The sequence below is a fragment of the Meleagris gallopavo genome, chromosome Z, assembly GCF_905368555.1.
Source record: "Meleagris gallopavo chromosome Z, MGAL_WU_HG_1.1, whole genome shotgun sequence".
In the NCBI taxonomy this organism is placed as follows: Eukaryota; Metazoa; Chordata; class Aves; order Galliformes; family Phasianidae; genus Meleagris; species Meleagris gallopavo.
Window position 1 is genome coordinate 26,875,310 of NC_139435.1, and position 27,542 is coordinate 26,902,851.

The window sequence follows — 27,542 nt, forward strand, 5'->3', positions numbered from 1 at the left end:
GTAGATCCAGAACAGATGCTTCCATTTCTATGTTAACTAGGACATGATAGGCACACAGATTTTAACAGGTATCAAAACAATTCTGTGTACACTACTAGGATTTAACTTCATCATGAATGTCAAGAAGTTTCCACAAACACTTAAATCTTGAGATTTCTATTTCTAAGAGCAACCATTTACACACAGCACAATGAGGGCAAGAGACAAACTGTTTCCAAAATGATTTAATTAAAAAATGCTTAGAATACAGACATGGACCAAAAATCTTACCAAATGGCAGTTAATTGCATACTTATAACCGATCTTTTTAGCTTTGTGTACACTAAGAAGTCAATTTCTCCAGCAATGCTTCTATTCCTTTTACATTTTTATTCAGCTTCAACTTTGGAACAATTTTTTTCAGTCCTTTTTTGACTGCATTTGTCACTTTTTGATCAGTGCTTCGGAGAAGGCTACAAGAAGAGGCAATGGGGAAAAAAACAAGATGACAGAAGTTAACATATATAGTTCATATGAAAAATTGTCCGCATATGGAAACTAACTACTTCAAGAGACAACAGAATATAACATTTTGCCCTATTAGAGAAAGCTGTAAAACTTTCAAAAAGCATGAACATAATTACTTCTTCTCTCAGCTAACCAGCCCTCCTCTGTACAGCCTTGCCAGGCAAGGCTATCAGTGCATGTCTGGGACAGCCAGTATCAAGCTCACTCTCATTATTGCTGTCTTTCTTGCAATGTGGATACTAAAAACGGATGGAGTCAAATACATTTAATACATATAAAGCACTTTTAATATTCTAATTATGCGCTTCCTTTATTGCAAGATTCAGAAACTCAGTAGGTCTGTTCTTTACTAGACATTACCTTCAGGGAAAAGAAGATAATCTTTCCTAGCTAACTTTTCCTCATAAGAAATGAGGAAATCCATAATAAGCTATAGAACGTTATTAGAATAGCATAATATTCTGTATTTCCACCTCAATCTAGACTGTGGTTGCCTTTCTCTCTCCTTCTTTCAAGGTAGTAGTAAGTGTTTTAATGTAATAGTGAAATGTTTTATTACAATATGAAGTAGTGGAAAGAATGGTACATATAGTTTGCCAACTCAAAGTGTTGAGTGAACACTGCCTAAAAAGTTTACTATTTTATATAATCCATGCATGCAATCCAAAACAGCATTAGAAGTTGCAATGGCAAATAAATAAAGCAGGTATGTCCAACCTGCAGCCTAATCTCTACCTCACACCATTACCAGAAAAAAAAAGTATAGCTAATGGTGGTGACTATGTTGAAAAATAGTGTTTTGCTGCTGAAAATTTGCTCTACCAAACAGTTATTGTGCTCACTGTATCTGTTGTAGCTTCTATGAAACTAAACAGGAGACATTACTTTAACAGCAGCCTAAGTATATGCAGCCCAAGACAAATCAATTCTTCTTCACTCAGTGCAGCTCAGACAATCCATTACGTTGAACACGCATGAACTAAACTAAGATTGGAAGCAAATTGAAACACACGTGTACTGGTACCAAATAGGCTGCATGATGCTATTAGTCTTTACAAGCCTCACAATTATTCTATTTGACTCAAACATACAGATACGTAAAACCTTGTTTCCTGCATACTCTATAAACACGACTGTAGTGGCCCTTCAGTACCTAAAGGAGGCTTCAAACAAAGCAGGAGACATTCTGTCAGGGAAAGCAGGGACATTACAAGGGTAATGGCTTTAAACTAGAAGACTAGATTTAGATTAGACATGAGGAAGAAATTCTTTACTTAGAGGGCAATGAGGCACTGAAACAGGCTGCCCAGAGAAACTGGATGCTCCAGCTCTGGAGATCTTCAAAGCCAGGCTGGATGGTGCTTTGGGAACTTGGTCTAGGGAAGGTGTCCCTGCCCATAACAAATGGATTGGAACTAGATGATCTTTAAGGTACCACCCAACCCACATCCTTCTATGATTCTAAGCAGTAGACATATCAAACTGAACTGAGTAAAGCAGACAACAAACTACTGGTGCTTAAGGAGAGATTTATGTTTTGTCTCCTTAGCAAAGTCACTTGAATTTCATCTGATAACATCTGTACAAATATACATAAAGCTGCTTTCAAACTGCTAGTATCTACAGATATTTCAAGACACTATTTTTAATATGAAACATCTGCATGTCTCACAGTGCTGCCAGAAGACAATATAGTCTTATTTTTCCTTAAAGTTCTTCTGGTAAGCAGATGTCTATGTATGGACAGAAAATTCTACAATTTTAAAAAGAAGTGACACGTCAGAATGAATAAATAGTTTTGTGTACCTACCCTGAAACATATCACTCACAAATTCAAAAAATACTGAGCAGAGATAATAGAAATATAAATAAAATAGCACCTATGACATTTTGTGTACAAAACTTGATTTACAGTAAGCCCTGCTGTAACATCTGCAGAGCCAGAAACAGGTGCCAAATTCTTTTACAAAAGTCAAAAACTAATAAAGAAATGGAAGGCTGGTGTCTGAAATGTACCAGGTATCTAAGCAGGTCACTGCACTCAACAAGCTGCACATTAATTGGTCAAATGTGCTTAAATGACCAGGGAGCCAAAAGCTTCATGTGGACTGAATGGGCAGTTCTGAAATTCTGATATGCAAAAAAGCCAATGACAGAACAAAAAATTAACGAGAGTTCTGAGAACGTGCAGCATCTGCAAATTACCTCTATAAGAGAGATGTGAGTTCCTTTATGATAAAAGGACTTGAGTAATTTTTTTAATATTAGAAAGCAATGATTTTATTAGGAATGCTGACTAAATTAGACTTATCATTGTAGTATGATTTAGATAACTCCTCTTTACTTCAATACATAGAGTAAAAAAAACAACAGGCCTAATTACTATGTATTATTGAGTTAAATAAGCGTCACATGAAATTCAACAAACAGCTGGTTATGCTCATGCACACAAGGCAGATGAAACTAAAAGCCATCCAGCCTTGAAAGAACTTCAAACTACAAAGGATTCAGATGAAAATAAAATTCCCAAATAGAATAAAAACACCATACACCAAAACAAAACCACACCTCACACTTTCTCTTCATCCAGTTAGGTGAGGTTCAATTTTTCTGAAAAGTGTCTGACTGATTGTCTAGAGGATGAGGTCTCCTACTTGGTAACAGAGCACCTGTCAAATCTTTACCCTACAGTGACATGTGTAATACCAGAGAGGGGTAAAAGTTCACATTCTTAAGAGAAATTTGCATAAACTAACATACATGAGCATGTTCCTGTGCTGTCTTCTATAATAAACACAAAACAAATATTTACATATTTGCAGAAGTGTTCAAAAGCTATTGAAAAGCTGTTCTCACATCAACAGCTGAACAGTTCTTCAAGTGTGATTTATGGAAAAAATTCCACTAACTTACTTCAAAATGTTATTTGGATAATCAAAATATGTTAGTACATAAACCAGCAACATCACATGTTAAATGACTCTCCTCGGTTTTAAGTTAGAGAAAAAAGTCCAAGCATTAATACACTGTCAGTGCACAGGCCTTTATAAAAATCCCTACTGAACATCTGTGCGGAGGATTAGATTACTTATAGGCTTTAGATGCATTTATTGAACTTGCAAGAGGCAAAAAAAGCATTACAATTTTACAACAGAACTATCTTTACAGTCAGATCTATAAGAGTACTGTGATGTTGTGTATACTGTTTTTTAATCTGGATTGCAACCGCTGTTCTAATACCGTTTCTTCTCAGTAATAATCTGAATGGCAGTGACTAAATAAACCTAGTATTAAACTCAGATTTCAGCAGTAAGACTCGTATTAGTTAAACACCTTTTGATTCACATTGCAAAAGTGTAGGAATGTCAAAGTATCCACACTCAAAGATAATAAGCAAGGATGGAAAACAAACATCAAGGAACCTAAAGTAACTGTACGAGAGGGAGTAGCTGTGGAAAAGGCGAGATGGTGTTTTCATTTTCAGAACCATTTTGTCTGTTTGAATTGTTTGCCAATTCTGCCTCAGAGTAAGCCTATGTGAGGACACTAACGTTTAGTTACAGTGTGAAAACAGCAACAATTAATACCACTGTTGGCATATGATAAAGTGATAGTGTAAGTAATCTGATTCTTGCGTGCTCTTTTTGATCTCCAGAGCTGCATCATTAACTAATTCCAAGTTGCAAGCCAGTCAGCTCATCATTTATAATGATCTGTTCTGAACACTTATCTTTTTATGGAAACATACCTGGGCTCCATAATAAAGGCATCACGACAAAGTAACAAATTACATAGAAAAAGAACCTGCATTTTGTGCAAGCTGACCCCAGTCACAGGTACTTCAGGGTAAGTTATTTTAATGTAGCTATTTGTGGAATCCTCCTTTAAGCCTTTTGTGTTTGTAAATACATGGTAGGTACACTTAAAATTAATTTTTTAATCTTATTATTTTTCCAATATTGATTGGCTTCCTAGAGCTGTAGATGCCCAACCTCAAAGAAAAGCCCTTGGAAACCTTGGAAATACAGCTTTGAATTTTTCCAGTATCTTTTTCCACTGCAGACTTACCAGTGGCAAAAAAATGAAATTTCTGCCAGCATAATGCCAACTGATAATTGCTGAAGAAATTATACTAAGATCTAATAACAAATAGTCATGAGCCTTACATACCAACAAAGAACAATGGCACCTCGATTTACTTCTGCCCAGGTCTTCAAATTCTCAATACCAACACATTCCACCAGTGTTCTTCCAAAGCAGCCTTTAAAACAAAGAAGAGGGGCAGGGGGAGATAGCACCCTTATATAAAGAAGCAAGTTAAAAATTCTCTCCAACTGCAATTTAAGCAAATAGTTTTTAGCCTCTATGTGTTCATGAAGTTATTATCCCTCAAGATAATTCAATGCACTGATATGTCTGTAGGCTTTTGACTAGTTTCAAGTATTGCATAAAATTTAGCCAGTTGCAACACTGTGTGACAGCTTACTAGTATAAAGTATTATTTACTTTTCATTTTTTTCAAATTATTTCAAAGGCTATCTATATCTTAAGGCATACACTCCAAAGTAGGAACACCACAAATACAAGAGATAATTACATGCAATATTACATATGTATATTTGCTGAGAAATGCTGTTTTCAGGCATTCAACTCTACAATTGAAGAAACAGTATTTGTACAAAGTTATTTAAAAATCCAGAGCAAATACTCTATTGACAAAAGTAGAGTATGTTTCCTTCAACTATACTGATGCTACAGGGCACAAATTCTTCAGTAGGATTGAAAGCCTAAGCTTACTTGCAGATCCATTACACTAATGATGCATTTAAAAGAAAGAACCACAGCTGACCACAGTTACACAGCTATATTTGAAGAACTGAACGTGAGAGTGAATGTTCTTACAATCTGTAAGCTGGGCAAATTTAAGAGGAAGTAACCAAAGGTAACCCGAACTTCAGCACTCAAATGCTGTTTTTCACTGTGACTTCTGATTAGCATTCCAAATGAAGAACAGGTTAGTTTTTATTCCACTGTTCCATGCGTTATCATAATTTGGTTGTTTTTTTAATGCTGATGCCATAAAATCACACCAACAATACTCAGTGACCCATAATTCAGTGAAAGACAAAGAAACAAAAAGTAAAAACTCGTGTTTAAAGTGGAAATTATATACTGCAAACATAAATTAAGTCATGTAACCATCATAATAACAATTAGTGTAGTCTCCAAAAGATGTTCAGATAAAATACATCTTTGAACATACCCAATAATTCACTTACAAAAAGAAGTAGCAGAACAGCCTCCTTTCAGAAACATTTAATAAAGCTCAGTGATCTCTCATTTTTCAAAGAAACAGCAGAAGGCTGAACACAGTAATTATTAATAGGTATTTCAGGTCTGATAATTCTACAACAAAAAGGCCTCTATGCACAAGAGAAGTTCTCTGTAGTTTACCCTACACCATCCATCTGCATTCATTTTTCAAGTTTTTTATATAGGAGAAAAAGTAATCTCTATTAGTATATGGTGATACACATACACAAAGATTTTGCAGTTATATAATAAAATGAGTTCCAAAAAGCTAAATTAAGATGAGAACATCTGTGCCCAATCTCTGCCTTCTGGGATATAAAACAGCAAAGATGTCCTATTTTTGTGCCTGAATTATTGTAGGAACAGTCATACAGCAGTACCTCAGCAGCACTAATGAACACAGTATGGATTACAGCTTGGTTCACAAGCAGTATTGAGACACGGCTTTCTGTCAGAAAAGCTTTACTATCTCTATTAGTATCTTTTAAATTGCTGTGTGTCTGAGCGAAGATAAAATACTTTAAGCACAGAAACTAACACTGCCCAAATACGCAGTAAACTCAAATCTGCAAACTACACATCAGTACTTGCTTTGTAGAAGAAAAATGTGCCTTTTATGTTCTGTCCATGAAACAACTCAGAACAGCAAAAAAGACAAAATCAATGATCTTAGAAGATATTAAATTTTCATTAATAGGTTTATAGAAATAAACAGAGCAATCTTATTTAGGCTATATTACAGATAACATAAAAGTACAAATTCGATCAAATAAGGCTGAATTTCTACCATACCTTCTTTTCCACTCTCTCTCATTTTTTCATCTTGCTCTATTAACCATTTCAGCACTAAATGACCTGCTGGATGCTCTGCAATATGAAGCTTTAAAAGGGGAAAAAAACCACAAATAAATTATACAGTGACATTTCAAAATCCATATTATAATGCCTGCATGCTTTACTTCTTTCTTCCTTTGCAAATATCTGAATATTTTTAAAAAATTAGCAGTTTGTTTTTATTCTGCCTTGCAGCATCTAACTTTCAGTAGTATTAACTGTATTTGCTGTTCCTCATCAGCTAATATCTCATCCACCACTCTCAGGACTTAATGCTGACTTAGCAGAATCTGTAGTTCTTCTACAAGAAGTTTTATACTTTCTATATTTTCATAGATTCCAAAAGTCACCACAGTACAGCTCACAGAAAATCAGAAAAAGCATTAGTTCATTATACCATAATTATACCACATGCCTATCTTAAAAAGCAGAGATAAGTGATTTTGGAAACAAGAGCTTGAAGACAGGTGCTTCTAGAATGTCTGGGTATAAAGCCAGACATTTCATGGGGGTGGCAGAGAAGCAAGAAATCTAGTTAATTTGTTAAGAATGGGTGATATTTTCAACATTCTTCCTCCATCTATAAACTGTCTTAACAGTTCTATTCTTACCTGAAGTACCTATATTACCATATTCCATAGGCACTATGGAGGAGGGACACTACAAGACTCAGGAAGGCTGAGACAATTCAGCAAAACTATAGAAATCTGGAGGGTATCTTACTTACATAACATTTTCCATTTTCTAGTCTACAGAGACTTTTGTCACTGACTTTAACTCAGGAAAATAGTGGAAAGGTTCCCATGTTTGTTTTGAAGAGACTCATACTGCAGACCGGCTATTAGCTACGATCTTCCCTTGCATGAATATATTAATTCCTGAAAGCTAAGAGGCCCTATCATTCTCAGTGTAAATAGCTAAATGAACTGTAAGAAGTTACTAACTGCCTGTGTTACATGACTCTCAGCTACTTTCCCACAGAATATTCAAATTAGTTCTGGAAGATTCAAGACCAGGGAGTATCTTGCTTCCCAATTCAGATGAAATTCTAGCTCAAGCCTTCACTATTACATACACATAATAAGTTATTAAAGGAACATATCAGAAAACAAAGTGAGAGAACTTCTAGTGTACAAGTTTATTGTAGAAGTTCATTGGCTTCCTACATTAAGGAAAAAATCTGCAGACTTCATGTTAGTAACAAAGCATAAGAAAATGCACTGCAAAATATCAGTGTCTTACGTCCTGTTACATTACCTGCCCATCACGGCCACCTGGAACCAGCTCTTCTGCTGCTAAATTAGCAATTGCATTTAGTGTGGGCCGAATGTCACCAGTAGCTGTTCTTAAGATGTCAGCAACCAAGACAAAGGTGGCTTTGTCCATTACTACTTCTTGGGTATGTTCTTGCAAATACTCTAGCAAAGGTGGGGAAATGGCTTCCAGGAGTTCACGGTGGCGGAGTTCAGTATTCTTCTTACTGATGAAAGAGACAGCAAATTAATGCAGAAGATTTGCTCTGTATGCATGTCAAATAAAAATAAATTCAGAACATACACACTCTTTGAGACAGCTAAAAATTATTGAAAGATCAAAATAATTATTGTTTCTCATTCAGTTAAATATTGCACACATTTTAAGAAAACAGAGTAAGAATGTATAAAGCCTAAAATTGTCATTAAACTTCACAAGAGTAAGTTTTTCACTAACAATGGTAATTTAACCTCCATCTGCTGTCTGTTCATTCTGTAACTGCAACTACTGAGAGAGACTGCTCAAACAATTCACTTTAAAATTGTAGCAGCTTCAAAACCTGACAAGCATCAATATCAATACAAGATAAGGGGCTTAAAAAACATTAATTTTAAATCTTTATCTGCAATATCTGAAGGTCTAGCAAACAATCTAATTCAAACAATCATCATATACAAGCTTTAAACAAAAACCAGAAAAGCAAGGACTTCAGATTGATATATAATTATAATACTTATACACTATAAATAATGTATTATTGCATATATATTTCAATAAAATTAAATTTATCATTAGAGAAAGTTGCATGAACTCTTCTGGACCCTAGGGAAAAGAACGTCATATCTCAGTTACCTATAGGCATTTCCATCACCCTGTTGCAGAAGTGTGATGATTTCTGGAACAAAATGTGCAGGGTCTCTAGGACTTAGCAAGTACAGCAAGACTTTTTTTCCATGTTTGTTGGAAATTAAACTGGGCAAGGAAGCATTTAATTCCTGTAGAAGTGAATAAACAGCAATAAAACGTTAATGAAATAATAGTTTTGAGTCACCAGTAGTTATGTATTTTTTCAAATGCAAAGCTTAGAAAAGGAAAACTTAAACATAACTAAACTAAAAACATAAGATTCATATCTACTTGTGAAATTAAAAAAAAAAATGTTTGCAGAAGCTAAAGAAATGTTAATGTTAAGACAGGTTCATCAATGTCACTGATTAGAAAACACTATGAAAGAACAAGTTTATTAATACACACAAGTACAAACAGCAACACATATTCTGGTACATCATAATTGTGTACAGACATGATTTGAGTAGAAGTGATAACCTCAGTAGTCCAAACATACAAAAGATCATCTATCACATCACCCAAGAGTGATCACTGATACCATACTGACTTTCAAATAGCTGTATAGACAGTGATGACAGTCCTTGAGAAGGGAATCAGAGAAGATCCAATAGCAAAAAAGATTCCATTAATAGAACAAATCCAACTTCTGCTGGCAGCACCATCAGTATTACTTGCAGTTTATGTAAGCACTAGCAGAAAACACAGGGCTTTCCCCAAAGCTGGCGGCTAGATAAAACCATTTTGTAAACTTCAGAATGAGCACCTTATACCCTTGTACAGTGAGAGGGCTTGAGAAGAAATATTTGTGTTGTATTAGTTTCTATGTACTTGCATTTTTACCCCCTTCTTGACAAAGACCCCTACATACAGCAGCGCTTTACACAAGTATTCTCAGAACTCTGTATACCATCAATTTATTCCTTTTTGAAGTATAAATAAATGCTAAAAGTTTAAAAATTGGAGGACTGTACGTGGCTTTAGGCACTTCCAGCACATTCTATGTGCCACTAGCCTTAAAAACCCCTTCACCACTCTACCCCCACCATTTGGTAATTTTTTCAGCAACAGCTTATAAAAGAAACTGAATGATAATGATTTAAATCACTTTTTTTTTCTTTTTTTTTTTTTTTTTTCCCCTAATAAACACTAGGCCTGGTTAGTTGCCTTTGAATCATAAAATATCCTGAATTGGAAGGAACCTACAAGGACCATTAAGTCTAACCTGTGGCTCACATAGGACTAGCCCTATTTTGCAGACCCTTCTTGAATTCCATCAGAAACAGTTTCCTACCATCTCTACCTCCCCTGACACTGTCCTTTGAGGGGGAAGAGAAAGGAACAGGTGGTTAGAAGCTGGCAGGAAATGGTAAAAATCTTCATAAACTGTAATGAGCATCAGTTGGATGCAGCACTTCATGTAGTTTTTTAGTTTTTAACTCAATCTTCCCATTCCAACACAGAAGAAAGGGTGTCTAAAGGGGAAGCCCCCTTCTCCTTGGCGTGTACACTGAGATTAGATCTATGTGTAGTTAATTTTACATGGATGACAGATGTTCAAGTATTTCAAAACTTAGAACAGGTAAAGAAAATACTTAATAGAACCAAATGCAAAAGACTTTGAAATCAAGCTATAACACAGTTAATTAACATAATAAAAACATTTATCTCTAAATCTTACAAAAGTTCATTTCCCCCACTATTTTTGTAACTCTGATTAATTACAGAATTTTCTTGCTTTCAATGCAGAACTGTAGAAAGTACCAGCAGAAACTCTAAATGACACAACTGCACCCCTTTCAATGGAATCTTCTCCATAATGTCACTTCCCAACAAGAGCTTACCCACTGAAATTTGCCTGAATCCTAAACTCTGCCAAACATTCAATATATAATTCCAATCATATATGAGGATTTAAAGCAATATAAATTATCTGGTCCAGGATTAAGGTCCTATAGCTAAGAAATTATAAGAAAAGACTTTCCTTTGAGGCTTTCAGGAGTTTGCAATTCTCCCTCTACCTAAAAAATTCCCAGCCATTCTTTCAATACAACAAGTGATGCATTTTATAACATACAAAAAATAAAAACACACAAAAGAAAGACCTGGTAAGTGTTGCTTTTCTCTTCCCCAAGTCTTTGCTTTCTTCACATTAATTCAGTTTTTAGTATGGACAGAGAGGTAAGTTTAAAAGGTATTTCAGAATTCTAATTTTGTCTTAAAGAAAATATTACATTCTCAATTCTTTTACAGAATATACTTCAATATTTGATTTCTTAATGCTTCTGGCTCTTCCTCAGACATTAGCTCTCATTCCCCATCTTAAGAGCTAGTTTTGATCTCATTTGATAAATTTTTCATTTTCCCTGATGTCTTTTTCCTTTTGCTGGCCAGAAAAGCTACTGCAAGAATAAGTTGCCTACCCACATTCTCCTTTACTTCTCTGTCCAGTATGATGACTAAACAGTAAACATTCAGTTATCTGGCATATTATCAGGAAGTCTCAGGTGGTGGAAAAGACACAGATTATTCAAGTGCTAAGTGACAGAGTGGAAGATAAAACCAAGCACAGTATCTTATCTAATAAACATTCCGTAGAGCAAAGCACTTGAAACACCATACAGAAATTCATCAATGATCTTGATGCAAGATAGCTTTGATTTGTCAGGGCTTATTTGTTTGAAACTTGCCCAAAGGTGTTAAATCATTCAGTGGACTTTGCAAACCAGCTGTGATCACAGGTTCTATAACGGAGAATCACAAATCACCTCCACAATGAGATGCTTTCACTTTACCACACTCAGAGAAAGGGACTCTGAGAAGAATTTCCCTGGTAGGGTGAACAAACTCAACACCTCCTGCACAAAGTTCCAAGCAAAAACAAAGCAAGCCTTGTCATTTTCTCATGAAAGTGTCATGCAAAGCATTTCCCTCATTTTTAACTCCCTGCCACTGGCTCTCAATTCACATGTATCACTAATGTGATGAAACCCACTGCATGAGAATGGCTATGAGCACATTACAACCTATATATCAATATTATTTTATTTATGTTAGAATTAGTTGTGCATTATAAAGCCCTTTTTCTCAGTGTGAAAACAGTAAAAACAACTTATAATAGTAATAAGAATTGCATGTAAATGTGGCTTAAGCAAAAATACTTTATGAAAATTCATTTTTGGAAAGAAGTTGGGCAAATAGGACATTCCAAAAGACAGTAAATGCAGACAGGATTATACTACTTTTATGTTTATTGTGTAATTACATGCAGTTGCTGCAAAACAGCTGAACTGCTCTCATGTTTCAGACCCCTATATCCACTTTAGAGACTAGATAAATATTTCAAGGATTTTTATACCAAATATTAGTTATCATTTAACAATCAACATACTAAGTAAAATGTCAGGCTTTGCTAGTTAATGTAAGGCTATGGCTTTAGCATCCAACCAAGAGTCTGCAAGTACTTATTTTTATAAAAAGTTTTATTATGCTACAGTTAAACAAGTTGCCATATTTCTGTACTGCCATAATACCAATATCCCATCTGAGATCATGGGCGAACATAATAAAGTTGGAGGCATCACTTTCAAAGCAGCACACCTACCAGGAGAGCTTAAACTTATGACAGCATATCTTAATTTAAAGATATTCAAGTCATTCAGTAGCGTAGATGAACATGTACAATTCTTAGCAAGTAATGAATCTAACTTAAATTCAAATTCAATAAGAAAACGCAGAAAAAATGCTGAGTTCTTTTATGACAAGAAAAAAGCAACACATAAAGAAATAAAGTTGGACAGGACTTAAATAATTTCTAAAAAGTGGATGGACTTTTACTGTCATACTCTTGTACAATGAAAAATGAGATAATGCCTGATACAGTGTTTTAGGAAAAAGTAATTACTTACAGTTATAATTAACTGTTTCACGAGTTTAGTGTCGTCGATGCAATCAAATGCTGCCAACAAAACCAAATGAGAAAATTCACCCTGCAAAGACGGGAACAGAAAACTTCAGTGACACAGTCGATTTCTGTTAACAATTCATTTTGTAATAATTCATTTTGAACCAACACTTAAGACAGTTCAACAGGACTTGAGCATACAAGCTAATTCACAAAATGAGAATCCTAGCAAACCTGAAATCCAGGTTTAAGGGAAACCTGTTTCTAAAAATGCATATAAATTTGATCTGCCATTTTGCGCTGCTATATTGCTTTATCATATGCTAGATATTAACCCAATCCAATTGTATAATCATCATCTGAAATCATAGGATTCGCTTTGCTGGAACATTGTATTCAGATTTTCTTTCACAGAAATATGGAATGGTTTGGGTTGGAAAAGCTCCAATCCCCTGTCATAGGTAAGGATGCTTCCCACTTAGACCAACATGCCCAAAGCCTCAAGGATCCTGGCCCAAGTTGATTCAGTCAAGGTCATCATTGCCTTTCTAAGCTGCAAGTTCTTACTTTCAGGCGATGTCAAGCTTTTCATCCACCTGTACACCAAGGCCTCCTCTGCAGAGGAGCTCTCTGCCCAGCCTATATTCACATCTGGGGTTGCCCAGCACAGATGCATGTTCTTGCACTTGATGTTGCTGAATCACATTCACTAAGGCTCATCTGTTGAGCCAAGGAGATTCCTCTAGTTAGCACCTCTTCTTCTGCAATACGTCGACTGCACCTCTTAGTTGAGTACTGTTGGCAGAGTTGCTGACAATGCACTCAATCCCATTGTCAAGGTTGCCACCAAACATGGTATGTAGTCCCAGTAATTAACACTATTAGCCACAGTTTCCACTTGGACACTGAGATGATGACCATACCTTTTGAGTGTGACCATCTAGCTAATTCCTTATTCACTCAGTGGAACATCCATCAAATTCATGTCTCTCCAATTTGGAGACAAGGATGCTTTGCACAGGTACGAGCAGATGATACCATATGCTTTTCAACCAACATTGTAAGCCTTGCCGTAGATGGTAAAAATTTTCAGGAAACTTTTTTGCCCTTAGCAAAGCCAGGCTGGTTGTCACCAAATAACAAACTATCCTATGTGCCGTGGCACAGCTTTCAGGAGGCTAACTAACGAGCCTTTAGTTTCCCAAGTATTCTTTCTTTCCCCTTTCTAAAAAAAGGGTTATGTTTCTCATTTCCAGTCATGGGGAACTTTACCGGAGTGCCTCAGCTTCTCAAATATGATGGATACAGATGACTAAGTTTATTCTCCTGATCCACCAGGACCCATGGTTGCAAATCATCAGATCCCATGGATTTGTGAACATATAGGTTCCACAGACAGATTCAAAGCTGATCCTCTTCTATAGTTTGTTTATTTTCCTAGTCCCTGCCTTTGTTAGCTGGGATTTGAGGAGTGTGGCTAGGACACTTTCTGGTAAAGACTGAGGCAAAAAAAGTAGTTCATCACTTCAGCTTTCTCTATATGCCAAGTAAATAGGTCTCTTGTTTTCTTTTGGAGAAGGCATCCTGACATTTCTGTCTCACTTTCTCATTGTTAGGAGATAACAATGCTCCTCGAGAGCAGAGGAAGTGAGCCTTGAGTATCAGCCAGGTTTTTTGGGACACCTATCTCTCCAGGGCTTTATCTCAATACACCCTACCAACCAAATCCTTGAAGAGATCGAAAAGTCTTCTACAGTGCATTTTCTTAAAACTGAAATGAAGTACATACTATAGTTCTGTACAGCACGTATCTAGCAAAGTCAAATCTACTCAGCACAGGCATAACCCAATCCATTTGCATGTCAGAGAGATCATATAAGGGTGACATTAAACCTTCAATAATCCAAAACTGTTTTAACTGATATTCAACCAGTTTCTGATTATTATACATGTATTTTTGTATGTGAAAAATCAGATAACATTACTTAGGCCAGTGGTCTTAAAAGTTGGGTGTGCAAGACAATCCACTGGGGTATGAGAAAAATGTTCTTGTACCATTTGAAAGTAAGAGATACTTTTGAAACTGCATTTCTCATCTTCTTTAGTTTTAAAATGTGTATGTTATTATGTATCTGTTATACCACTACAATCGTACTGTATATTATTAAGAAATAAATGTACATAGTGGGGATAGGGTTGCATGATTAAAAAAGCCTGGAGACTACTGACTATGCTATTAGTAAACAGAACATCACAGCATCCATAAGGGAAGAAATCTAAAAAGAGATTATTATTTTTTTTTTGCAGGTGTAACAATAGTACTGTGCAAAACTACAACTGCTACTTTGTGCCACAATGTCCAATCACATCCCATCCCTGGAGGTGCTCAAGGCCAGGCTGGATGGGGCCTTGAGGAATCTGGTCAAGTGGAAGGTATTCCTGTCCACGGCAAGGGGGCTGGAACCAAGTGATCTTCAAAGGTCTCTTCCAACCCAAAATATTTTCTGATTCTACGACTCTTACACGAAGTAAATACAGACTTCTTCCATTGTATATCAGTTCAAGATTAGTTCATTTTGAAGCTCCCACACTTAAAAATCTGTTACGCTTTTTCTTTAAAATAAAAAATATGTTCAAATAACCTTACCAGGCAGCACGTATTAAATTTTAATCTCTATACAGAAGAGGAAGTATTTCAGTCACAACAAACTGACCAAGGAGTAATATAAAGACAAAGTATAAAGACAGGCTTCAAGATACCTGCTTTCTTTCTGTCTCAAACAACAAATTCTCCTATACACGAATTAAAGAGCAAAGCATTGCAGAAGAAAGAATTACAATTTACTCTGCTGCCTGGAGGAATAATACTGCATGCAGTGCACACAATGAAGCTTCTCAGTGTCTTCAAATATATTAGTATAAGCTGCTGATTATTTCAGACTATTTAGTACACCATCACTATTGCAAATGTAATTCTGCAATCTCATAGCTGCTTCCAGTAGCAAAGTACATACACACACAAAAAATCAGCCTTTAATCATACAATAGTTATTTCTGATATATTTTTATTTATAACTAATGAACACTCACCGTAGCTATTTTTTCGATGTATGTCTTCATAGTTTTCACAATAACTTTTCTGTCCTATCCAAAAAGGAAAGTAACTCAAGTGAGCTCATAATGCCAGTAACTCTGAACAAGTGTACTGTTATTTACTCCTTCAAAAAGACAACTTCTACTTTGCTTCCTAAAACTAAGAATAGTCACTGAAGTCCAATATTTGTACTATGTCAGCGCCCAAAAAACAATGCAAAGAGTTAAATCTGAGTTTTTCCACACCACAGTCTCAGAGACATTCTGTGAGGTATCTACATGTTTAGTCTAGGAATGGGAGATCCCAAAAAGAAGCAACTTCAAAAAATCTACATATAACCACGTATTTTCTTTCAGTTACTTACAGAATAGGAATGCCCTTCACCTCTTTGTTTGGAAAGAAGCCTAATCAATATGACCAGAAGCTCTGAAGCAGAGATTCTACTTGCAAAACCCCTCAGAGCAAGATTTGTTTTTGGAGAAAGCTTTCTCTGTGTTTCTCCCTTCAGCTGTTGTGATCATTGCTCAGTCTTTTTTAGATACATCACTAATCTCCAATACCTAGCAAATTCTTTTTTAATTATCTTTTTTTTTTTTTTTTACAGTATTTGCTTTTTTTTGTTAAGCAAAAAGATTGAGACATTACAGCATTTTCAAGAACTGATGGTACAAACCTTGAAGAACTTCAAGAGATCATGTCAGCAAGAACAGTTCTTCTTACTTTTTTTAAAAAAAAAAAAAAAGTCTTGACATTCTAAAAGCAAGTATTGTTTCTTCCTTACCATCATTTTCCTACTGCCAATTCCACCTGCATTAAGAAGTCTTAATGCAGAATGAATGAATGGCTAGTAAGAGTTTTTATGTGCTAAGACAAAAAATACTGCTGAAAGGAAAAGCAGATGCTTCCATTTTATGAATTCTCACAATAGCATCCAATTCTCAAGTTCTACTACTTACACTTGCTTATGTAAGTGAAACAGGACTACCTGTAAATAGAAGATTCTATGTGAACAGTAATGCAGACTGGGTCTAAGATCAAATCTAAGATCAAATGTATCAAATACATTAGGTAGAAAGGAACTAAACATTACCTTGGGGGTACCATGCCATAAACAGTGCATTGCTACTCTGGCTCCATCATGAGTGTGTGCCAGGTAGATGACAGCCTCTCTGATAGCTTCTATCATTTCCTGAGGAAGAAAAGGTGATTAAGTAAAAAAGGATAAAGAACAACCTGTGGAATTTTTCATGTGGAGACATCAAAACAATTTCTGCCCACAACACTAGAGAGAATATTACCAGTCCTACAGAACCACTCGCTGCCTTGACTTACAAAAAGAAGCCTCCAAAAAATCACCAAGGACTATAAACGACACAATCTGCCCACTCCAAAACTACACTACCTATTGTGTTAAACTAGAACCATACTGAAGCTTGTCTGTGGTCCTTTTAGTGAAAATTCTCAGAAGGATGCTCAGAACTGACAGATATTAGAGGAAACATCTACAACTATTAATTTAGGGAAAAAAAACAACCACAAGGGCTCATTCATTTATACACACAGGACATCAGCTAGAGAATATGAAGAACTAAAAGTCATTTAAATATCAAAAGTCCCTAGAAAGTGCTCATTCACATAACTGTCATTACTAGTTATGTGCAGAGGCACAGACAGTTCTACAAAAAGAATTTCCATATGATGACATTTGCACAAAAACAGAATTAAATTAAACAAACTACCCTTTGCATGAAAAGATTATTCAAGTGGTACCAGGACTGTACAAAAATAAAAACAAAGAAGAGACACATTCTTACGGCTCTTGGAATAGAAGACCATTGTTAATTCAGAACTATTTTCTGTTGAATTACCATAGAAAACTATACTCAAAAATCCTGAATTAGGTGAAATATCGTTTTGGCTAAGCCATAAATAATCTACCTCTCTACTCTTATCTTTGGCTTTGTTCATCACAACAAGATCTCAGTCTAGGAGAAAATAGGAGACACACAGCAAGTATGGAAAACTCCACATAGCCTGGATTCAGATGGCGCTGAGCTGCAGAATGAGGATGATGGACCATGCTTGGAGACAGGTCAAACTAGGTGAGATACTATTGCATTAGTGTGAAAGCTCACTGTAACTAAGTGTTCATGCAATACCACTCCCCATTTACATATCTGGAATCATCGGATGTACAAGGCTAGCATTCCAGTATATCTTCTTTTAGTGGCAATACTTTCACAACATAATTAAAAATATTTCAATGAAAAGCAAAAGAAAACAAAATATAATGAAAGAATACTTACAGATCTTTGTTTTGGAAGAGCATGAGTGAAAAAGTCCAAAAATACTTTATGTACCAGTGAGTGTTTTATCACAGCCTCTCTGTATTTGGAAAGAAGAAAATAAGTAAAAGCCCTCCAAAAGCAATAGTTGTAACGGAAGTTAGCACTACTTCCACTGTATTTCCAAAAAAAAAAAAAAAAAAGCACGGTATGCAGAAAACACAAATGATGTGTATGATGTTTAGTATTTACAATGTGTGGGAAATTCTACCAAGAGTAATAGATTCAAAACCAAGATATTTTATCTTAAAGACCACTCAAGAAGTTTATTCAGGCACACCACGTTCTTTAGAGTTCGACAAATCGATTTGGGCAGGTACTTCATAAAACTTAAGATACTTATCACAGCACTAACGACAAAATCATCATTTCTTGCTACCCAATGCAGAAATATTACAGGTGCAAGAGAAGCAGTGTTTTTCTTATACATCATCTATATACATCAGCAGGTGTATACAAGTATCAGCACCTCAAAAACAAATAGGTGCATACTATACTGACACCTGTAAGTCAGTTTTGGTCCTTACTTTTGTGCCATTGGTATAAGTATCTGCTCCATTTCACCTAGGATGGCCTCTCTCTTCTCAGGCTGAGCTTCTAACACTTTATCCAATGTTGAGACAATTGGTGTCTGAAATGAATATCCAGAGTTTTAATTATACCCTTCCCAACATTAGAGTTCATAGAAAATGCTTTATTCCCTTGTCAATCAGCAATTCATTAACAATATCACAAACAAAATGAAATGTCTGGAAACTATCAGTGTAGCTACTTTGTATATGTCAAACTATACACAAAAATACATTTACAGATCTGTGTAATTGTTACTAGCAAACAAAGCTACTTCTATGGTCTGAACTATTTTCTGACAATTACACGCAGCTCTTCATGAAGCTGGCAGGTACCTGGTAAAAATCACACTAAACTGGCAATGTGTTTCTAAAGAAAAATTTTGCAAGATAACATACATAGATGTCAGAGGGCAATACATCAATGAACTAAGCTAGAAGTACAAGAAATTCCAGGCCAAGAACAGCATGAGAAAGGAATACTACATAAATCTTCTGTATACTAAAGGTTCCTGGTATCTAGTCTAAACGAACGCACTGTAAAACTTAATTTCTAAGGTTATATACGCCCAGAAAAATTACAGTCCATAAACAAAGACAGTAAGCCTTTTGTGTTAAAATGTTGTTAAATGCTTTAATCAAACTTGAGATAACCTGAAATAAAAACGACAATATAGTTCAGAAGTTGTATTTAAAATCCTCTAAAATTCTAAACAAAAAAAATATGTGCGGTACAAAAGTCACTCTGAAGTAGTTAATAATTGGGGAAAACAATTTTGTACTTAGTAGGAAATACTTATTTCTCCATTAACAGGAAACCAAAATCTGTAAGTCAGCAAGGAAAAAGAAATAGTAGGTCAAAAGAAAGGAGGTAGTACTTTTAAAAAGATCTGCCACTATCTGGAAGGTATATGCATCTAAATGGTTTCAAGAGTTTGGATTCAAATCCAATAGTCTTCACTGGAAAAAGAAAATAAACCAAAAATGCATGTTGTATACAGAAACAAGTGCATCTTGCTCACGCTCAGTTCTCACAGTATAAGATAGTTTTAATGTAGAAGCCATTACAGCATTAATGGGGAATTAAATCAAAATCTTATCTCAGTAAGGATGACTACTTCAGGCTAGACACTGTAACAACTCCAGCTAAGCCAAGAGAGTAGTGAGGTGCAGGAACAGGCTGCCCAGAGAGGTTGTGGATGCCCCATTCCTAGAGGTGTTCAAGGCCAGGTTGGATGGAGCCTGGTCTAGCATTAGATATGGAAATTGGCTGCCCTGCATGCGGCAGGGGGGTTGGAGCTTCATGATTCCTGAGGTCCCTTCCAAGCCAAGCCATTCTAAGATTGCATGATAAATACTGAACTGCAGAAAAAGCTCGCAAGTGAACATATTTCACATAGTTCAAGCTGAAGAATACAATCTTAACCTATAACAGAAATGTGCAATTTACTCACGCATTTACGTATGATAAATTAGAATGCATTTGGACATAGAAAGGAATTTTACTAGAGAATACTGCAGACAAGGAAGGTATCAATAACACAGGGCATTAGATGACAGAACACCTTAAAACAAAAGTAATAAGTCACCTTGTAAACCTGAAAAGTATTTCCATATAGTTCTTCTGTCAGCATATTTCTCTGTTCCAGAATGGCTTTGTCATTATATGCATATTCCACTACAGCAGATGCTTCAGCATGACGGAGCATTTTTTTCACGTGACCTTTAAAACTTTTTATTATTTCAGCAATTTGTTGTTTCGTCCTGTTTTACAGGGAAGGATTGATAGCAGGAGTTGAAACATTAGGGAGGATGTGACTTAGCAGTAGCTTCACTTCTGAAAGTCTACGTAGGTGATAAGTATTAGAAGAAAAACCAAGAAATATATGCAACAGGGTGGATAACCTTTATGATATTAACGAAATATGTAGAGAAATGCAGGCATCCACAAAAATTATAAAGGATGATCAAAGATACATAAGAGAAGAAACCTGTGGATAACTACAGAAGGATAACTTCCTGAAACACTATGCTTCAGTGAACACAGTCTTTACAATCCAACTGTTACTCATAAAAGGCACAAAGCACATATTTGAGGGCTTTACCTGTATGTTTTCCTTAGTGTTATGTATTGCTGTACCTTTATTTCTTGACAAAGAGAAAAGAACTATAGGAAATACCAAATACTCCTTTCTCATCACTGTTACAAACACATTCCCAGAGGCACAGCTTTTTTAAAAATCATCACTGATGATTTTAATAGATAAAGAGGAGCACTCATGCTGGAAATCAAAAATGCAAGATAAATGAGTGAATTCACTTCATACTCACCCATACATAAGAAACTTTTTCACAATATTCCTGGAATATTTTGACTTACTCAACTCCACAAGGCTATCTAGAAAAAGGGAAAAACAATCAGCTCACTTTGATTTTCCTTTGTATCAACACTTAAGTAATGGCTTTGGGTTTTGTAGTGGCCTTCAAGACCTCACTGGGAATAACACATCATGTCACCATAAAGTTAATAGTATTTATGAGAAAACAGCACAGTATCACACAGGTAAAAGGCAGATGGGAAAAAATACCTTTCAACTCTTCAAATGTCTCTTGCCTTTGCTTGTCATTACCATATTGAATAAAGCACTGGATCACTCGAGTTGAATCATGTGCAAATGCTAGCTGCAGGACAGAAATGTTCCATTACTCTAGAGCATTTGTATGATACTACGCACCAAATTTATTTTAACATTTTATCTCCAACAGAGCTTTATGCCACATGCAGCACGTAATGCCAATTACAATAACCACCTGCTAAAGAATGCTAATTTTTAAAGTGTTTTTATTACTTTAAAAATATTTTATAAAACAACACAGAGAATATTTGCAATTGCTGACAATTAAGAACACCTATTACATATATGAAATATTCAGTACTGAGTAAAAACTCATTTTCTCTTGTGTCCTATGGAATTTCAGAATGAATCTCACCATACAGTTTCAATTCTGCATGGCATATCAAGAACCACTTTAGGATCCAGCAACATACATTTCCAGGCAAATTTAGATATTCCGTGAATTAACTGTATTGAAGCATTCTTTTGGTTTAGCATCAATACTTCTGCAATGCACTATCATAAAGCAACAGCCAGAACTCTGAGTGGCTGATTGTAAACTTCATTTTAAATGAGTTTCTTTAGACTTGGCAAAACATCCCTGCACTACTGCCCTCAAATCTAAGAGCCAAATGCAGCCTTTCAATCGTGTGAAATCTTTATGAAAGCTAAAATAACATTCTCTGTAGCTTTTGGAAGAATGAGTTGGTATTGAATTATATAAACAATTCACCATTTTTAAAAGGATCTTCTGTGAACTCTGCAAGTTATACAGCATTTGTTAAATGGCATTAGCTTTCCTTACATTTTTGATTTTTCCATGAAGTAGTTTTTGTAGCTCATTCATCAGCTTTTCCCGCTTCTCCTTATCACATTTCTTCCTACAGGAAGAGAAGTAAAGCAACCTTAAGGAAACTGCATTTTCATAGTTTGGTTCAGCTCTATCTCTACGTTAAAAAGCAAGGCATTAAAATATATTATGAGATTAGCTCCTGCTAATTCACATTTACACTGCCATTAATTAAAGCTGAGGCATAATAAAGTGGCAAACCAGATACTCAAACTTTAAAGTACTTTCTCATACTTTCTTTGTAGCAACATCATTAGCAGAGAAACTCAACTCTGCAGTCACAACTGTTAGTGCCACTAAGATACAGAAGATCCTTAAGTGCCTTACAGCCAAATCTAGAAAACATGCAATTAGAGCACAGCAAAATTAACTCCTTTTTTTGTCATAAGGCCACAGTCCTGAATTACACTTGCCCAAAGTACAAAGACTACCCTCCAGAAAACACTAAAAACCACAATAAGCTTTCAGTGATCCATCTGCAAGATTAGACTAAAATCTGTGGTTCATAATTCAAAAAACAAGACAAATCCTCAAACATCTTAGTCTAAAATAAAGGTGAAAAATCCAGATATTTCTATAATTATGAAAGATCACACTTTGCTTGAAGTCTCTGAAGACTTGCATGTAATGGTGTCATTCAGTGACAGTTCCACAGTGAAAATACAGCTTCACAAAAGTTACCAAAAGAAAGTACTGCAACTTATGACAACGAAAGACAAAAAAACATTACCTTCTCACACTCTCCCATATTTGCTTTGATTTTACAATTATGTCATAATTACTTTTATCATTAAGTTGTCTGCTTTGCTTTAACTCCTTCTTTTTCTTTTTGAAGTCATTCCATTTAGGCTTCTTAGATTCTGACTCTGAAAATGGAAACATTTATTTTCTATAGTTAAGAAGAGAAGAGCAAGGGAATCCTTTAAGTGTGAGCTGTGCTAACTCTTTGACTTCAATTCCTAATGTGCCAGGAGCTTTGTCTGCATTTTCCCAGCACAAATAGTTCATAAACATGCTAAGCTGGTAGTTTCCAGTTTTAGAATACCAGAAGAGCAAGGCAAACAATGATTCTTCTCCTCAAAGCTCACTCAAAGGATGCATTGCAAACATCTTCACAGCTTGAACATTCACCCTAGATGTGCCTACCACTCTTCAATTGTACAGACCCAGTGAATTCTCCCTTTGGCTCTTCCATACAATCCTTTACATCTCTTTACAAGGGACCTTGAAGACCAACCAGTTCCAATCCCCTGCCATGGACAGGGCTGCTGCCCACTAGATCAGGCTGTCCAGAGTTCCATTGAACCTAGCCCTGAATATTGCGAGGGGTTGGGCATCCACAGCTTCTCTGTGCTAAGGCCTCACCACTCCAAGCAACAAATTTCTTTATTATTCTTTATAAAGAGCACAGAATGGATTCAGTACTCCAGGTGAGGCCTGACCACGGCAGAGTAGAGGGAAGGATCACCTCCCTTGACCTGCTGGCCACACTCCTTTTCATGCACCCCAGTGTCCCACTGGTCTTCCTGGCCACCAGGGCACACTGCTGGCTCATCGCCAACCTGTCATCCACCAGGAGCCCCAGGTCCTTCTCCACATTCTGATGGCATACAAATTACTTAAACTCAGTACTACACCTTTATGTTTGACTTCAAGACAGCTCATAACTAACTGTTGGTTTTCATGATTTCGGCCCCACATTTAATCAAGAGAAATAAACCATTACAGAGTAGAGACTAAATCTAAACTTGTAGTCACTGAGTCAATTAGGAAAGCTGATTACAAGGTAGGGGCTGAGGAAGACAAACCAGTATGAAGTGCATATCATTTTCATGTAAGTCAGCCTTTAAAAAAAAAAAAAAAAAAACGTCGGTCTACTCACCTCTCTCTGTGCTATTTTGGTATTTCCTCTTCATGGCAAGCTTTTCTGATTGCTGTTTATTCTTGACTTGCTTGACACTAGCTCCTCCAGGTCTTAAATTTCCTTTCACAGGTTTTCTGGAAATGGATTTAGGGTTTTCCTCCTCATCTCCTTTACTATGAAAAGTCTTTGAAGGAATTGAATCTAATAAAAAAAATCCACAAATTAAAATATTGCCCTAGAACCTTGCTTCAAAGTAACAAACAAGTATTAAAACAAGAATCAGATTACCTTGTCATACCATACTGTTTTTTTGCTTCTCAAACCCAGTGTTTTTTTCTTTTGCAGTCCCTGAGTCCCCCTCTCCCGCCCAGTTTTCCCAAGAAGTTTTGTCTGTCCAAGCACTATTTTTAGTCTACAACATAAAGGCCCAGGTATAAAAAGGATTAATCTGAATTAAAGATACCAAAATCACAAGTGCCACAATTGCCTCTTCACAGTTTATGGTCAGAGCTGTTTTGACATCAGTTCTGACAATATTTGAATGTTAGATAGTTGAATAGATATTATCTCAATTCTAATCCATACCACTTTGCACAACTTGGCTTCAACTCTCTAGTAATTCTTGCTTTTTAAATGGAGGAAGACAAAGACTAGAATAAGAAAAAGCATCAACAACTTCATATTTTTAACAAGAGTATTTTAGCTCAACCAAATACAGCTGAAGGGCTTACAATCCTTTAGCTTTATTTTTTTCCAAATTGTTTCATCTTACCATTAGTATAGTTTTGCATGTGACACAGAATCATAACATGGCTGAGCTTGGAAGAGTCCATCTGCTCCATCCCCTGCTCACATAGACTGACCCAGGGCAAGGTAATCTGCACAAAGTACAGCTGGTTTTTGAAGGTCTCCAACAAAGAGACCCCACAACCTCTCTGGTAAGCCTGTCACTTGCACAGTAATGAATTGCTTCCCAATGTTCAGATGGAACCTCCCATGATCCAGTTTTTGCCCACTGCCTCTTGTACAGGCACTCCTGAAAATACCATGGCTCCTCTTCTTTGCACTGTCCCTTGGGGTATTTATGGGCACTGAAAAGACCCCCTCCGAGACTTCTACTCTTCAGGCTATACAGTCCCAGCTCTCCAAGCTTCTCCTCACAGTAGAGGTACTCCTGTCTCTTTGTCATCACAGTGGCCCCTCAATGGACTCTTTTCAGTATGCCTACATCTCCCTTCTGCTGGGAGGCCAGAAGTAGACAAAGGACTCGTTCTCAGTGTTGCTAAGACAGCAGCTGAAGAAGCATGCCTCCTGATGTGCTGACAACACTGTTTAACAAAGCTCAGGATATCACTCCCTTGTTTTGCTGCAACACACAGCTAGCTCATAGTCTGACTTACTGCCAGCTCGAACAGCAATACTTCTTCCATACAGCACAGCTTTCCACTGGGGTGGACACAGCATGTCCTGATGTCATTCCTCCCCATCTGCAGAACTCTGCACCCAACCTCCCAAGGTTACCGTCAGCCTCCTCCTCAGGTCTGTTCAGGTCCCTTTGGATGACAGCACAGCTTACTAGTGAATCACTGACTCCCCCTGCTTTTCTGTTACCCATGAGGTTACTGGGAGTGCACCAGTAACTATCCATGGTAATGTGGGTATCCATCACCCACATTAACAAAAATGTTGAACGGCCCTGGACTCAGTACAGACATTAGAGCACTCTGCTCGTTACTGGCTTCCAACCAGACTTCACACTACCGATCACCACGTTTTAGCTCTCAGCATTGAGCCAGTTTTCAACCCACCTCACTGTTCATCCACTACTTTGATCAGCTTATCTGTGAGGATCTCATGGGAGATGGTGCTTTACTGAAGCTCAAACAGAATATGGGCACTTGTTCACCAAGCCAGTCGTTTCATCATAAAAGCTCATCAATTTGGTCAAGACAGAAATAAAGTTCACACGTACAATAACCGTTCAGTCAGAACTCTCACGAGGAAGCTTTTCCCTCCTTACCATCATCTTTCTTAAACTTTCTTTTTCCACGCAGCTGTTTTCCACGAGACACTTTTCCGCTCTTTCCTGGAAACTTCTTGTTATTCCAGGTTTTCATCGCGACAACACTGCAAACGGAGAAAGAAACAGCGCTACACCGATCCTACACCGCTAACGACACCACGCGGCAAGAGCCGCATCACGACCCCGATCCTACACCGCTAACGACACCACGCGGCAAGAGCCGCAACACGACCCCGAGCCCTTCCCCGCGGCAGCCCCGACCGCGCCCGCAGCGGCAGCACGGCGCTGAGCTCGTTCCCCGGCGGCCACCGCCGGAGCGCGGCAGGCGCCCACAGTCCAGCGCCGGGCTCGGCTGGTGAGGCCGCGGCTGGCTGGGCCCGCACACCCCCGCCTCCGATCCCTATGGCCGATCCCGGAGTCGGCACCCAACTCCCGGAGGGCGGTGGGCGCCGCAGCCCCGCTACTGAGGACGGCTTTACCTCCTACCTCCTACCTCCTCCGACTCTCCCCTGTCCCGCCCGTGGTCGTTCGCTTCACGCCCGCCGCTCGCTATTGCCACCCGCTACTGCCGCCGCCGTGCTTTAGGGCGGTGCGCGCCACCGGCGTTGACTCTCCCGGACGATGTCGCGCGACGGTGTCGTAACAGGAGTCGCCCCGCCGTAAAGCGCCGTACGGAAGTGGCGGCACGCCCGTTTGGCCTCTCTAGCCGTCCCGTCCCCGCTCGCCTCGTGCTCTGCGCGACCGAGCTCGTATAAGCTACTGCACGGCGTGAGGGGTAGCAGCGGTGCGGGAGGACGGCAGGCAGAGCCGTTGTCTCAGCTGTGCCGACCTTCCGGGGTTGCGCCCGGCTCTTCGCGGGACCCTCCGGCCGCGGTCCGTGGCCGTAAAGCGGCGCTTATCTCACCTGTGTGCGAGGTTGTGAAGGGAAGTCAGCTGAGGGAGGGACGTGGAGAGAAGTTGTTTGACGGATCAAGGCTGATGTGCGACGTGGTTTAATGGGGAAATGCTGGAGGTGGGTGGGTGGTTGGTTGGACTGGATGATCTTGGAGGTCTTCTCTAACCTTGGTGATTCTGTGATTATTATTATTATTATTTTTTTTTCCTGTGCAGATGGTGATGGTGGTACTTCTGAGAAAGTGTGTGAAGTAATTCCGAACAAAAGAACAGCCGTAGGTGGAGTTACGCAGCTGTTTTCCCACAGCTTGGAACGCTGACAACATGCACATAAAAATAACGTGAAAATGGAGAGCATGGTCTGAAGCCTGGCCCAAGCCAAGGGTCAGACACAAACAGTGTGTGCTTCTAAATGATCTGCGTCACTCTTTGAAAGCCCATACACGTAGTTCTCCACATCAATTAAGTTATCGGTTTTTGGTGGCTTCTTTTCAAGAATTAAGACAATTAAAACTGAAAATACATTGCTGCATTTATTTTGATTGCTATTATACAAACACCTCCCACAGAATAAGGCAAGTGAACATTTTGAGTGTCAGAGACTTCAAGTCAGTCAGTTTACACATTCAA

General features: G+C 37.6%; 1 protein-coding gene and 1 long non-coding RNA gene across 5 annotated transcripts; one reads left to right on the forward strand and one right to left on the reverse strand.

The window, feature by feature from the left end:
* Window positions 1–206: 206 nt before the first annotated feature.
* On the reverse strand, window positions 207–27,129 carry PUM3 (pumilio RNA binding family member 3). 4 transcript variants are annotated; one of them, XM_085213301.1, is made up of 18 exons: window positions 26,923–27,129; window positions 26,016–26,122; window positions 24,014–24,196; window positions 22,862–22,997; window positions 22,087–22,162; window positions 21,255–21,348; window positions 20,998–21,064; window positions 20,256–20,430; window positions 18,625–18,728; window positions 18,059–18,137; window positions 16,843–16,941; window positions 15,749–15,802; window positions 12,663–12,743; window positions 8,761–8,903; window positions 7,912–8,134; window positions 6,613–6,700; window positions 4,678–4,768; window positions 207–452 (listed from the first exon to the last, which is right to left on the reverse strand). In XM_085213301.1, the coding sequence occupies exons 2-18, from the start codon at window positions 26,110–26,112 to the stop codon at window positions 323–325; spliced, it is 1,920 nt and encodes a 639-aa protein (XP_085069427.1). In that variant the 5' UTR covers window positions 26,113–26,122; window positions 26,923–27,129; the 3' UTR covers window positions 207–322. The 4 variants fall into 4 exon arrangements, with proteins under 4 accessions (XP_085069427.1, XP_085069424.1, XP_085069425.1 ...); XM_085213298.1 differs by lacking the exon at window positions 26,923–27,129 and adding an exon at window positions 26,512–26,646; XM_085213299.1 differs by lacking the exon at window positions 26,923–27,129 and adding an exon at window positions 26,505–26,644.
* Window positions 26,890–27,436, forward strand: LOC109363956 (uncharacterized). Its single transcript, XR_002109876.3, has 2 exons — window positions 26,890–27,030; window positions 27,129–27,436. It is a non-coding gene; the product is annotated as an uncharacterized LOC109363956 (long non-coding RNA).
* Window positions 27,437–27,542: the final 106 nt, after the last annotated feature.

Coding starts and splice junctions, on each gene's coding strand:
- PUM3 (XM_085213301.1), bottom strand. CDS start 26,112: ATGAAAACCTGGAATAACAAGAAGTTTCCAGGAAAGAGCGGAAAAGTG. Junction 21,065..21,254: donor GACATTTGAAGAGTTGAAAG/GTATTTTTTCCC, acceptor CCCTTTTTCTAG/ATAGCCTTGTGGAGTTGAGT. Junction 8,135..8,760: donor GGTGATGGAAATGCCTATAG/GTAACTGAGATA, acceptor CTCTTTCATCAG/TAAGAAGAATACTGAACTCC.